This window comes from Alexandromys fortis, unplaced genomic scaffold (genome assembly GCF_014885135.2).
Source record: "Alexandromys fortis isolate MF-2015 unplaced genomic scaffold, M_Fortis_MF-2015_v1.1 scaffold_92, whole genome shotgun sequence".
Lineage (NCBI taxonomy): Eukaryota > Metazoa > Chordata > Mammalia > Rodentia > Cricetidae > Alexandromys > Alexandromys fortis.
In genome coordinates, this window is record NW_026067972.1 from 7,240,145 (window position 1) to 7,255,590 (window position 15,446).

General features: G+C 38.8%; 1 protein-coding gene across 1 annotated transcript in view; it reads left to right on the forward strand.

Annotated features, from left to right (window-relative positions):
• Kif24 (kinesin family member 24) overlaps window positions 1-15,446 on the forward strand; it is a 67,833-nt gene that overhangs the window by 28,777 nt on the left and 23,610 nt on the right. Inside the window, exons 2-4 of the mRNA XM_050156118.1 lie at window positions 3,067-3,705; window positions 8,536-8,719; window positions 15,047-15,144. Coding sequence (XP_050012075.1) covers window positions 3,092-3,705; window positions 8,536-8,719; window positions 15,047-15,144 — 896 coding nt within the window. The 5' untranslated portion in view covers window positions 3,067-3,091. The remainder of the gene's footprint in view (window positions 1-3,066; window positions 3,706-8,535; window positions 8,720-15,046; window positions 15,145-15,446) is intronic.

Genomic DNA, 15,446 nt, shown 5'->3' on the forward strand with positions numbered 1-15,446 from the left:
AGCAGCAAAAAGAAATAAGCTAACACACCATTAAAAAATCTTGGAGGGAGTTTAAATTATGAACTGAAAAAGCCAGTCTAAAAGCTGACAAGCTGCATACTTCCTACTGTGTGACATTCTGGAAAAGGCACTGTGGAAGCAGTAAAAAGATCATTGAGTAGATATGGGGTTCACCCTTTTAATCCCAACACTTGGGGAGCCTGATATACAGTAGTGGGTTCCAGGACAGCCAGTGCTACACAGTGAGACCCTGCCCCACCCCCTACCTCTCAGACAAAGAGATCATTAGTCACCATTGGCTAGAGCGTGCGAAGGGTGAGTAGACAGAGCCCAGGAGTTTTAGGGCAATCAGACTAGTCCATGTTTTACTTAAATAGAGGATGCATGCACTGTCTATCCAAGTCCATAAGTTCTGCAGCTCTAGGTAAGAGAACTCCAGTGTAAACTGTAGACTTTGGGTAATGATTCTTTATCAACGTAGGTTCACTAGTAGGGAAAAGAGTACATGTGTGAGACAGGCTGTTTGGCAAGTCTTTACCTTCTCAGCTTTTCTGTGAACCTAAAATAGCTCCTAAATTTGCATATAAAATTGGCAAAGTTTCAGAAATGAATTTGTAACTACTGTTACATAACAATCCAGCCCCAAACTTGACTCAAAATAGTTGTCCTTTTATTTGCTTAAAGCTCTGTGAGTCGATTATTTGGACCAAGCTTAGTTAGTTCTTTACTTGATCTCTCTTGGAGTCATTCCTGTGACTGTGACTGTCTAGTGCATTGGTTCTTAACCAGTCGTGATCCCTTGCAGGGGTGTTAAACCACCTTTTTACAGGGGTCACCTAAAACTATTGGAAAACAAATATTGACATTACGATTCATAGCAGTAGCAAGTTTAAGGTTATGAAGTAACAATGAAAATAATTTTATGTTTGGGGGTTACCACAGCCTGAGGAACTGTATTAAAGGGTTGCGTCATTAGGCAAGTTGAGAAACACTCATCTAGTGACATCTAGTCTAAGATGGCTTCCCTTGCACATGTTTTTGGCCATTAAAGTAGTAGTAGTAATGTATGCGCCTCTAGCTATTGGCTAAACTTCTTCACGTGGCAGAAGAATTCTGTCAACGGTAACAGCTGTGATGGTGCTCTAGACCTGGGCATGGCAGTCTGCTTTACTGCATTCTATTGCCCAAAAGAAATTAGAAAGTCATTCTAGATATAATGTGGGGGAAATATACTCCACTCTGGATGGAAGGACTGCAAAACTTTTGTGGGCTTTTCCAGAGGGGAAACCCATCACTAGAAGACGATGTCAGGGTCAGTTTAGGATATGTGTTAGGGTTAGGCACTCAGATATTTTTTTTTTTTGTTTTGCCTAAATAGTATTTTCTCCAAATTTAATTACTCAGAACTCCTTGGTTGTCTTTAGTGTGTGTGCGCGCACACTATTTCTCCTAGAAAGGACAAAAATAAATGAAAATGAAAGCAATTCTTCAGTAATTATTTGATTTTTGGAAGCTCTGAAGGATTAGACCATTTTGAAAAAGAAAATATAAGAGGCTGGAGAGATGGCCCCACAGTTAGGAGCACTGGCTACTCCTTCTAAGGACTTGGGTTCAGTTCCAAGTCCCCACATGACAACTCACAATTCTAATCTGTAACTTTAGTCCCAAGGGATCCATTGTCCTCTGTTGGCCTTTTTGGACACCAGGCACACATGTGGTGCACAGACAAACATACAGACAAAACACTCATACACATACAATAAATAATAATTTTTTAAAAAAAATTAAAATTTTAAATTTTTAGGCATGGTGGTTCCTGCTTGTAATCCTAGAGATTGGGAGGCCAAGACAAGGGGATAACCACAAATTTGAGGCCAACCTGGACTTTACAGCAAACTCCAAACCAGCCTAGGCTATACAGGCTATACAAACAACAGCAGGTAGAGGCAGGGGGATCTCTGCGTTCAAGGCCAACCTGGTCTATAGCACGAGTTCCAGGATAGCCAAGGCTACACAGAGAAATCCCTCCTCTCCCAAATGAACAAAACAGAGGCTGAGGAGACAATATGTACTATTTTCCAGAGGACTCATTTTCAAGTTCTAGCACTCCATCTCCAGTGGATCCAACACTGTTTTCTGGCAGTATAATTGTGCGCACAAGCACACACACACACACACATTTAAAATATTGGTTAAATATTTTAAAATGCAATTTAAAATTATTTTTTATATTCTTAGGAACTTGAGCTTGATTAACAGGATTAATTGAGAAGTACTTAGAATTCTGACTTATAATAGACAAAGATTTTGTATTAGTACCACATCACTTGTTAGTGTTTAATTAAATTTCTGATTTTAACTATTATATTGTATAGTTGTCCAAAGTGACTGTAGTATTAATTTCCTAGAAAAAATTTATTTGATTGATATTCTGTTCAGTTGACGTACGTCTGTGATCACCTTTTAGAATTATCTGAAATACTGAGTGAGTTGATTCTGAATTGGTTGTTTTTACTTCTCTCTAGCTTACCAATACACAGCAGATAAAAGATGCAGTTTTCTCTGAGCTGTGTTAATTATCCTTGTGGTCACTATTTTATTCTGCTTTCTATTCTGAAAGACTTCTTAGCCTTTGTTCATTAATCTTAGGAAACAGTTGTACAACGTGCCTTGACGTTGAGTTGAACATCTAAAATTAGTCCTGCTACAGTCAGTGGTTGAGAACAAGATTTCAGCAGTGTATTGCCTGTTAAGCAGACACTGCAAAGTTAGAAGGAATTCCCAAGCAATAAGTAAGTGCTTTATGTTATATCTGTGTCTATATATTTACTTAAAAATATAATTAGGAAACATTATTAAACAGATGAACAAATTACAACTGTTACTTCATATGCTGTTATAAAGCAGCTTTGCTTATAGACTCTGCTGTTTAATTAATCATTCCTGAAGAAACATTCCTAGGAGACCTGAGAGGAGAAACATTTCCCTGCATATTTATGTTTTTATTGTAAAGGAATATATTCTGTTTACCCTATCTAGATGACTTCTTTTTCTCTTTTTCTTCAGAGTTCATGTAAATCTAGTCATAAAAATGGCCTCCTGGTTATATGAATGTCTTTGTGAAGCTGAACTTGCACAGTATTATCCTCATTTTACTGCGCTTGGCCTTCAGAAAATAGATGAATTAGCAAAGGTTACAATGAAGGACTACTCCAAATTGGGAGTCCATGACATGAACGACCGCAAACGTCTTTTCCAACTTATCAAAATCATTAAGATTATGCAGGAGGAAGATAAAGCCCTCAGTAGCCCAGAGAATCCTCTTCAAACAAACAACATGCACACCAAGCGTCGGGATTTCAGATCTGGCCCCCGAAGACAACTGCATTTTGATTCTCCTGCTGATAGCAAAGCCAGGACGGCCAGCAATGAAACATGCAACCTATCAGACTTATCTGTAGAGAAGCAGAAATCCACTTACCTGAAAGTGCTGACACACATGCTGCCTGATGACTCCCAGGACCAAACAAAAATAAGAACCCTGAGTGCCTCAGCTGCTGGTGCTCACATGGGGACAGAAACTGACACTTCGCTCTTTTCATCAAGTTACTTTTCTCCAAAACTAGGAAACAGTGATATTCCCGTGATTCAAAGAGTCTCTCATGTTTCGGGATATAACTATGGAATCCCTCATTCTTGTGTCAGGTAATAATTTATTTTTACATTTTTGGGAGAGGCAAAGACAAATCTCTCCTTCATGACAGAGCAGTGCAATTACTCTTTATTCCTAGTAAATGAATGAACCATATGAATGATAGTTAACAAAGTTTGCATTAATAATTGAAGTAAGTGGGTAGAAACAGAATAATGAGGAACTGGAACTTTCCTGAAGCAAAAAACTGATACTGTTCATGTACGTCAAACCAACAGCTGCTACTTACCAGGGTCTGCTGTCCATCCTCTCGCAGACTGTACACACAGTATATTCGTAAAAGCGAAGTAGTTAACTAGCCTTCTACGATGAAAATCACACAATTCACAGGATTTTATTTGTTTATTTGTCTTTTGAAACAGGATTTCTCTGTGTAACCCTAGCTGTCCTGGAACTCACTCTGTAAACCAGGCTGGCCTCGAACCGACAGAGATCTGCAGGCCTCTGCTTCCTGAGTACTGGGATTAAAGGCATGCTCTGCCACCATCCAGCAGGATTTTTTTTTTTTTTTAAGATTACCCAATTCATACCAACCAGATGATTTACAGCTTACTTAAGGCCAAAGAGCAGGTAGTTAAATTAAGTAGTTCTTTGAGCACTTAGGTTATCTGCACAATTGAAATAGGATCCTAATTTTGACTGCATTTTTTTTTTTAAATTCAGCCCTGGAGAAACAGGTGATTCTTTTGGTGATTACAAAAAGTAAGACCTTTTGATGGCAATCAGAGGTTGTGAATCAGAATGACAGTAAGCTATTTTCACCTAGTTCTTCAAGATAGAATTTTAAATAAGATCCCTGAAAGGTGAAATACTCAATAATCCCCAATGCTAAGAATGATATGCTAGAAAATATATTCTTTTGAAATATATTACTTGTTATGTTATTATAAAAGTAATGTATATGAGTTACAGGAAAATAAATTCTTTCTCTTTCTTTCCTTCCTCCCTCCTTCCCTCCCTCCCTCCCTCCCTCCCTCCCTCCCTCCCTTCCTTCCTTTCTTTCTTTCTTTCTTTCTTTCTGAATACAGTGTTTCTCTATGTAGCCCTGGCTGTCCTGGAACTCACTCTATAGACCAGGCTGGTCTCGAACTCACAGAGATCCTGTCTCTGCCCTGAGTGCTGGGATTAAAGATGTGCACCCCTACTTCCTGTGGGAAGATAAAGTCTTTACATCTGGTCTTATATTTGTTAAAGTGCCAGAGTACTTCATGATCAGTTCTTTCATTCTCCAAAACTAGGTAATTTAGGTTTTTAAATTTTGTATTTTATGTTTACAAATGTTTTGCCGGCATGTATGACTTTACACTACATGTGTGTCTGGTGCCCATGCAGGCCAGAAGAGCATGTCAAATATCCTGGGAGTAGAATTATAGACAGATAACGATGAATCACATATGGGTGCAATGACTTGAACCTGGGTCCTCTGAAAGAGTAGCCAGTACGCTTAACCACTATGCATCTCTCCCACGCCAAGGTGACTTAGTTTTATAGGTGAAAATACCTATCATAATTTGAGATACTTAAACCAGGTGGTGGTGGCGCATGCCTTTATTCCCAGTACTCGGGAGGCAGAGGCAGGCGGATTTTTGTGAGTTCAAGACCAGCCTGGTCTACAAGAGCTAATTCCAGGACAGGCTCCAAAGCTACAGAGAAACCCTGTCTAAAAAAAAAAAAAAAAAAAAAAAAACCCAAGATATATAAATAAATAAATTGAGATACTTGTTCTAGCAGAGCACAGAGGATTTAGTGCTGCTATTTTTCTTCTTTAATTATAGGTTGTAAATATGAAAGATAAAATAGCAAGCTTTTTTTTTTTACTATTTTAGCCTTATTGACCAACACAGAAAAATATAAATTAGAATTACTTATAAAATTACTACTTTCCACCAGGCATGGTGGCATATGCCTTTAATCCCAGCACTCGGGAGGCAGTGGCAGGAGGATCTCTATGAATTCAAGGCCAGCCTGGTCTACAGAGTGAGTTCCAGAACACAGAGAAAGCCTGTCTTGAAAAAAACAAACAAACAGGGACTGGAGAGATGGCTCAGTGGTTAAGAGCACTGGCTGCTCTTCCAGAGGTCCTGAGTTCAATTCCCAGCAGCCACGTGGTGGCTCACAAGTATCTGTAATGAGGTTTGGCGCTCTCCTCTGGAGTGCCGGCATACATGGAGGCAGAATGTTGTATACATAATAAATAAATAAATCTTTAAAAAAAAAAACAAAAACTGCTTTCCACTACTTAACACATCATGACTTAGAATGCAAATTTTAGTTTAAATATTGCCATGGCATTTATTCTATAAATATTAAGTAATAGCTGTGATCTCTGACTCTAGGTATGAATATAATTAAGATATCTGGAGACTCTTAGATATTAGAGGGCAAGGTAAGAGATGACAAGCATCTGTGCCAGGCACGGTGGGGCACACAGCAAGCCCAGCACTCACAAGACAGACACACGGCTGATGAGCTCCAGCCATCCTTGGCCTCATAGAAAGGCCCTATCTCAAAAACAAATGAACCAGAAGATACCCACTAGGAAAGAACACACTTTCATTTTTGTCTTTTGACTTAAAAACCACAAACTACAGACCTTTTGTCCATGTGACTCCCCTAGAATTCCTGCACAACTCTAAAAATGACTGGCTGGGCGTAGTAGTGTTGTGTAATCCTAGCACTGTGGATGCTCAGACCACACTGCAAGACCCGTCTCAGACCTAACAAAAATGAAAAGGTCTAAACATTTTCCATCCTCTTTGATTAGCTTCCTGTGATTATACTACTAATGCTCTAACATCAAAGAGATTTTGACCAAAAACCTCTTTAAAATAATGGATTAGAGTAAAACATAAAGTGAAAAAAAAATAGATTTTATAAAGGAACAGATAATAATATGAAACCAAAAAGTAGAATAGATTTCAAAATAATAGATTAAAATATTCTCTCTTTTGTTGTGAAAAATTAAGCACATATGAAAAAGAGAGAACAATAAATTCCCCATATACTTATTAAGTCTCATGCCTCAAATGATACATTAGTCTCATATTTTAATTAAAATAATAAAACGTGCTTTAAGATGTCTTAAAATCAAGCACTATAATTTATTGGAAAATTTCTTTGTCGTAAAACTAATTTAAATCCTGACAAAAAATAATTTTTCAGCCAGTTGGAAGGTTCAGAAAATTAAATTTTTTATTTTTTATTTTATTATTTTATTTTTTTGGTTTTTCAAGATAGGGTTTCTCTGTGTAACAGTCTTGGCTGTCCTTGAACTCACAGAGATCCGCCTGCCTCTGCCTCCCAAGTGCTAGGATTAAAAGTGTGTGCCATCACCGCCCAGCTGAAAATAAGATTTTTATGAAAATAAATTAAGAGGAAAATGGATCTTCTTTTCTTTTTTTTCAAATATTTATTTATTATGTATACAATATTCTGTCTGTGTGTATGCCTGCAGGCCAGAAGAGGGCACCAGACCCCATTACAAATGGTTGTGAGCCACCATTTGGTTGCTGGGAATTGAACTCAGGACCTTTGGAAGAGCAGGCAATGTTCTTAGCCTCTGAGCCATCTCTTCAGCCCCTGGATCTTATTTTCTTACAACCTAGTTTTAGAGAAATTTCTATAAGTGATTGGTTCTTAGATACATTATCACATGAAACTCAGCAAATAAACCTCATTAGTGTTTTTAACCCTGATTCGAGGAATAGTCCTTCAGGTGCTGGGCTAGCTGAAAGAATGCATTGAATAGGAGATTGAGGAAGTAGTGGATATGACCAGTCTTAAAACTGTTCTGAGAAGAAATACATGGTTATATTGCAATGAATGAATTCATATCAGTTGATAAAATGCTTGCCATGCAAGCATAGGTCAAATTCGATCTCCAGCACACATGTCAAAGCCAGTATGGTGGTACATGCTTGCAATCCCAGCACTGACAGGTGGATCCCTGATGCTTGCCTTAAATCAAGTAAAAATTCTGCCTCAGAAAACAAGGTGGACAGTTCCTGAGGTGAAAGAACACATAAGATTGTTCCCTGACCTCTTCACACACAGTATGCGTGCACACGTGTGTGCATGTGTTCCTAATTCCAACACACACACGACAGACAGACAGACAGACAGACAGACAGACAGACAGACAGACAGACAGACAGAGAAAGGAATAGGATTAGGAGGAAAAGTACATTGATACCTACCACTTAATTTGAGACACTTAGTAAACCAGTAGAATTTTTTTTTTTAAAGAGGAATGTAGGGTCTGAGGGTGTCTTTCAGTTGATTGAGTGCTTACTTAGAATGCATGTACAAGTCTTAGAGCTAAAGTTTAGTCACTAGCCTGTTCCTTCCTCCTTTCTTTTTCTTTCCTTCTGTCTTTCTTCCTTCCTTTCTTTTTTTTTCTTTGTATTGTAAGAGTGAGGTTTGCCAGTAAAAATTTTTCTCTTTGCTGAATTGTTTGAATGAGCTTGGTAGGCCTATTAATCCTAGCACATGTCAGGTGGAGCCAAGAGAAGCAGAAGCTCTAAGCTAGCCTGCATGACAGTAGCAAAGCCCTGTCTCAGAACTTGGGTTTGGTGGCACATGCCTGTAGTCCCAGCACTTGAGGGGCTAGAGTAGAAAGTTAGGGCCAGCCTGGGCTACATAGCAAGTTCTAGACCAGCTTAAGCTACAAAGTGAAACCCTGTCTTAAAAACAAAACCAACAAACCAAGTAAACAAAACCCTAGAATAATTATATTAAATATACTCAAAATGTGCTGATACTTTGACCATTTAAGTAATTTAATCCTTTTATTAAGAATTAAAGTCTATTTGTAAACATGTTAGACAGATCACTTCAGAGAATCCGTGGACTGAAATGGAGAAAATCAGAGTTTGTGTTCGAAAACGGCCGTTAGGTGTAAGGGAAGTTCGTCGTGGAGAAGTTAATATTATTACTGTAGAAGATAAAGAAACTCTGCTTGTACATGAAAAAAAAGAAGCGGTTGACCTCACACAATATATTCTGCAGGTAGGATCTTTTACTGTGGTTCAAACTAGTATTATCAAGTTTGCCAGTTTTATGTTTAAATGATCGTTCTAAAATCCAGTTTCTGGTTCAGATATTGATTTTTTTTTAATAATGTTTGTTTGTTTGTTTATTTTCAGACAGCATCTCACCTCGGCTAGAACTCAAAGAGATCCAGCTGCCTCTGCCTCCCAAATGCTGGGATTCATGGCGTGTGCCACTGTGCTCAGCTCTTGATTGCTTTTCTGAGTTATTGATACTTTGGGCCTTCATTCTTTAAAAATGTAATGAGGTTATGATATACATAGTTGAAAAACCATAATTCCTGTAATATGCAATGAAGCTCTACCATGTATTTACTTAGCATGTTTTTTAAATTTATTATTATTATTATTATTGCTTTGTCAAGACAGGACTTCTATAGCTTTGGAGCCTGTCCTGGAACGCCTAGCTGGTTGTAGACCAGGCTGGCCTTGAACTCATGGAGTTCTGCCTCTGATCTGCTGGGGTTAAAGGCGTGTGCCATCACCACTCAGCTTTTAACTTTCTTAATGAACACTAGCATTTTGTCTATATGTGAGGCAAATTTTTCCTTGTGAGGATTTTGGGGTTCCCTGAAAGTGAGATTACAAACAACTGTAAGCTGCCATGTGGGTGCTGGGAATTGAACCCAGGTCCTCTGGAAGAGAAGCCAGTGCTCTTAGCCACTGTGCCATCTCTCCAGCCCATTTATGTGAATTTAATTATACTTTAGTAAAATCAAGGATACAGACAAGAGAATCAAAAGAGTTTAAATAAGTAGTTATTGATATCAGTTGCTGAGAGTAATGGTCACAAACTTGGTCCCCTTTTCCCCCTACATCATGCAATATGAACTTTTTGGTTTCTTCTTTTGTTTTATTTTGTTTTCAAGACAGGGTTTCTCTGTGTAACAACTCCGACTGTCCTGGAGCTTGCTCTGTAGACCAGGCTGGCCTCAAATTCACAGAGATGCACCTGTCTCTGTCTCCTGAGTGCTGGGATAAAGGTGTATGCCAGCACTGCCCAGCTGCTTTTGGTTTCTTTCTTTCTTTCTTCCTTTCTTTCTTTTTCTTTTTAACTTTTTTTTTTCTTGCTTTTGCTGTTTGTTTGTTTTTTATTTAGGATCTCACTGTGTTCTGTTCTGGAACTTGCCATGTAGCCCAGGGTAGCTTTAACTTACAAAGATCTGCCTACCTCTTCTTCCCCAGTGCTGGGCTTAAAGGCGTGCGCCACCACTGCCTGGCTTGTTTGTTTTCTAAACAAAATCTCACTATGCAGTCCTGATTGGCCTAGAATTTGCTAGGCACACCAGTCAAGACTTGAACTTATAGCTATCCTCCTGCCTTGTCTCCTGCATACTGGAATTACAGCATGTGCTTTCCATGCTCACTGTTCAATGCCAGTTTATCACTCTGTAGTCCAGGCTAGCTTGAAACTTGCTGTACTAGCCCAATCTGCCTTGGACTCATGACTTTTCTGATGGAGCATCCTGAGTGCTGTTACAGACAAGTACCATTATGTCCAGCTCTTGAGTATGAGTCTTGTATTTCACTATAGGTAATATATTATTAGGGATATATTTTCAAATTTAACATGTAAGGGTTTTATAAAATACTGTTCAGATACATAAAAAATTTCAAACTATCTATAAAAACAGTTTGGTGTTGAAAAGAACTTATCCCAAGCTAGCAAGTACCCTTGCACCAATTCTTATAGAGAAGCAACGATCTCCACAAATGAAGGAAAGTTATATAATCTGTAGTATATTAAGATATTGGAATCGTAGGGGCTAAGGAATTGGCTCCGTGGTTACAGTGCTGGCTGCACAGCATAAGTAGCTGAGTTCAGACTCCCAGTACCCACATAATAAGTTGAGCATTGTAGCCCCAGCACTGGAAGACAGAAACAAGAGGTCAGCTTTCTGGCTGGTCTAATTAATTGATGAGCCTCAGGTTTAGGGAAATAGTCTCTTTCAAAACATGAGATTCAGAGTGACAGACTCCCAATATCAACCTCAGGCCTTTCCATGTGCACACATAGGTGTATACACCTGTACATACACAGTAGGATTTTATAACTCAGGGTTTCTATTACTATGAATTGCCTTCTTAAAAGAATCTGCCTCCATAAACATGTATATTGAACACTGGTTCTTCCTCTTGTTCTCTTGCAAAACCCAGTGACTGGTACCGAGAAGAATGTGGTGATTAATGGGATGTGCTCACAGTTCACCTTAGTCTGCTGAGACACTGTTCTATTGCAGTAAATTCTTTAGCACTCAAGTCAAATTGTTGAAACTTAACTCCTTCTTTCAAACTTGCATTGTTCTTCCAAAAATTGAGTTTCACAGTGACATTTCGAGTACTCCAATAGTCTTTCTATGGGCAATAAATTACTAGGCCACTGTACAGCCAACCCAGTCATTTTAACAGCTTCATTGATTGTTGATCAATGCACAGTCTATTAGGTTTCAGTGGGAGATACTTACTTTGAAGATAGTCTAAATGACCAATTAGTTGTAAGGCTAGTTAGTTCCACGGCTACTATAGCCAGAGTAATCGCTCTGCCCAATCACCATCTACCCAAGACTTCCTTAATGATGCTTCAGTCACAGTAATTCCCTCCAGGAGGCATCATGTTATCTTTTGTATTTTTCCATTATCCCCAAACACAATAACCTTACTTCTTTGTCATTGCCATTGATCAATATTTATTGAATATCCATAGATCTCATAGCATTTTCTCTGCTGTTGAACTTTGGACCTTTGATCTCATAGGTCAGAGTCCTTACCTGTCAACACTATGATATAAAAATATTGGAAGGACTTACATCCTCTCTTTTTTCCTTAAAAGAAAGTCTGTATCGAACTTGGTTCTAAATGAAAGTAATCCTAGATTCTTTAGGTTTTATTTTGAAACTTATTCAGGGAGTAAAACAGAAAATTTGTATTCGTAGTTAAATATCCTATCTTTTCAAATCAAGTATGTCTGCCACTTACTCATTAAAAATTTTATACAAGCACAGAAAACTATTTTCCTGTCCAAGTTTTTTGTTGTTGTTGTTCAATTTTCTTTTTTGTTTTACTTTTACACCTCCACTGCCACTACATACACACCCATCAAATACTTGAAATTCAATTCAGGGCCTTACCTATGCTAGGAAAAAACTTTACGTCTGAGTTGCATCCAAGATCTACCCTACTTTCCAATTTTAAAAAATATTTTATATGTTTATTGAGGGAAGGTATCACTGCCTGATCTGTTGCCCAGGCTGTATACTTGTGATCCTCTTGCCTACAACTCAAGTTCTGAGATTACAAGCATGTACTGTCAAGATGTTTACAGGACCCTAGGGAGTTGGCTGGGTGGAAGAACACTCACTGCTCTTCCAGAGGATTTGAGTTCAGTCCCAGCACCTGTGTCAGGCAGGTCACAGTGGTCTGTAAGTCCAGATCCAGGGGATCTGACACCCTCTTCTGGCTTCCATGAGCACTCCCACACATACAGTAGACACTCCTCTACATTAGTAAAATAAATCTCTATGGGGACTCTAGGATTTACCATCTCAGCAAAAGGCCTGTGTTTCTTGTTTCATTTTGGTTTTGGTGTTTGTTAAGACAGGTTTCACTGTACAGCCCTGGCTGTCCTGGAACTCGCTCTGTAGATCACGCTGACCCGGAACCGACAAGATCTACCTGCCTCTGCCTTCCAAGTGCTAGGACTAAATGTGTGTGCCACCAAGGCTGGCCAGGAGCTCATTGGCCAGCCAGCCTAGAAATGGCAAGTTTTAGTTCAGTGTGAAATTGTCACAAGGCAGAAGAGTAATATGTGAAGACACCTGACGTCCTCTTCCTCTGGTCTCTGTATGCACACTTACATGTATGTATACAACTCCCACCCACCCCCAACACATACACACACACACACACACACACACACACACACACACACACACACACACACGGCTTATGCCGGTCTTGAGCTGGTAGTGTGTACCTGAGGTGACTTTGAACTCGTGATTTTTGTGGTTCCGCGTCCTAAATGCTGGGATTATAAGCATCTGCAGCTGTCCCTGCTTTTACTCCATGGGAGAGAATGTCCCTAGGGTTTTCCATGTGTTAGGCGAGCATTCTACTACCAGCTGAACTTCATCCCCAGCCCAGCCCAGATCTTTCTTCCATTCTGTAGATGGATTCTCTCACTTTCTAATGTTTGGTGACCTTGTAAATGGCTCTGTGATCTGCTTTCTTCTCTAGTGATCTCACTTCATTCTAATGGAATGTAATGGTTCATAAAAGATAGTTGAACCTGGGGTAGAGTGAGCTCATTAAATTTGCCAAGGTTTTCTGGTCTATCTATACAACTATCTCTAGTAAATAATCAGAGCAGGTTGAAGATGTAGCAGGAGATAGGCCCTTAATCTCACGCATCCTGTATGTGCTGTCGTTCTGCTATAGTCCGTGTGAAATTACTAAGATTTCTTACTCATGGTAACATCACTCTAAGTTATTCAAAAACTATAGTTATTGAATTATTGCTTTCCAGACACACTGTAATGAAGTCTCTTCTCTCTTTTTCTAGATCAGTCTGATTTTTTATTTATAGCCCTTTCTGTCATATCCATTTTGCCAGTTTTTTCATTTCCCCATTATTTTCACCTAATTTGAACCTTCTTACTTCACCAGCGAATGGCTGGAGTCTAGTCACAATCTAGTCACATTGTAAACTCAGGTTAGTCTTCCAGGGAAGTAGCTCAGATTATCCTTCTCTTTTGCAGAATTCTTTACTTTATCCTCATTGTTTCTGCTAATTCCTTTAAGGCTGAAGTCCCTACCACATAGTCTAAGTCACTCTTCTGCTTACCAGGGTCCTAAGTTTGGTCATATTAAAATTCTCTGTTCCTAAACGTAACTGAACAGCTCATTGTTTATGCTTTCTTTCTTGGACCTTTTGCTGATGCTTCTCTGACACTATCTTCCTTCCTCCTCCCATCTCCACCTCTCGCACCACCCCAACCAGTCTAAGTAGTCCTTTTCATAATAGCTTTCCCAGTGAGGGAAATGTTTCCCATTGAATTATACCCGCCCTCCTCTAGTGGGCAAGATTTTAATAGAAGGAACTTGAAGAAAGGCGTATACAGAAATTCTGCTTTCTGTTCAGTTTTTCTATAGCTGCTCAAAAGTTGTTATTAAAATAAAAATAGGGCTTGAAATACAGCTTTGTTGGTAGAGTTGGTAGAGTTTGCTTGGCATGCATGAAATCCTGGGTTTAATCCACAGCACCACATAAATCAGGCAGGGTAGTACAGTCATGTAATTCTAGCACTTGGAAGACAGAGACAGGAGAATAAGAAGTTCAAGGTCATTCTTGGCTGTATAGCTTCAAAGTCAGTTGGGACATATAAAACCCTGTCTCAAATAGTAATAAAAATAATCAAACAGATCCATTGAAACAAAAATTGTGACTTTCCCTATAGCTAAATACTTAATAATCCAACTCAGAGCATCAGGAGACACTGAAGATGGGGCAAATACAGCAACTATCAGGATGCATGTTCATTTTTCTCACCCAAACCATCTCTTAAAGTTTTGCTATCAGATAGGTCATCTGTGTATTTGTATAGATCTGCACCTTCAGGAGTGGGGTGGAATAATGTCTTTATCTTTGGGCTCCTGCACACTCCTGCTACAGTATCCATCCATCAGCTAACAGTGAATGTTTGTGAACTACAAGTTAAGCTTTGTAACCTACGGAAGAAAATTATCCCTAGAATTCACATAAATTTTCATATATATTGACGTTGCCTAGTCTGTTAGATAATCCTATAGAATTCATTTCCTCTCCCAGACCAATCCAAGAGGATTGACTCACTCTTACGTTTACCAGTTTACATTCCTTTAGAGAGAACAAAAGCTGCTTACTTTAGTCATTACACTGTAAGAATGTATAAGGACAGGTGGAAAGCAGAGGCGTTGTCCTTTAACAGTTACTGGTTATTCATTTCTCTGCACTTGTCAGTTACTGTTGCTTAGAAATATGTTCAGCTTTGGGGGCTGGAGAGATGGCTCAGTAGTTAAGAGCACTGGCTGCTCTTCCAGAGGTCCTGAGTTCAATTCCCAGCAACCATATGGTGGCTCACAGCCATCTGTAATGAGATCTGGCGCCCTCTTCTGACCTGTAGGCATAATTGTATACATAATAAATACATAAACTTTTTTTAAAAAAGAAACATGTTTAGCTTTTCCCATGTGTTCATAGAATGGTGGTAAAAATGCAAATGTATTTCTATAAAACTCATTTATTTTTCAGCATGTTTTTTATTTTGATGAAGTCTTTGGTGAGGCATGCACCAATCGAGATGTGTACCTGAAGACTGCTCACCCGCTCATTCAGCATGTGTTCAGTGGGTGAGACAAATTTATTCCTTCTCTTACCTTTAGTTTTCTGTCCCCCATAAGCTATGTTCCTTTACTAATACAAGGATGCTTTTCTAGTTCTTTTGAATTAAATATGAATTTATGTTGTAACGTAGATTTACCAAACATTTAGAAATTTGCAACAAAATTTTCTTTACACTGGAGATATTGTTTCTCAGTTTCCTAGGAAAGTAGAAGCTCTCAGTAGTTTAATTTTGTCAGTATTTTCAGAATAAATATGTAAGTGGTTGTAATTAGCTTGAACTTTGGAATCTCTTAGCTAAGGTGGAAAA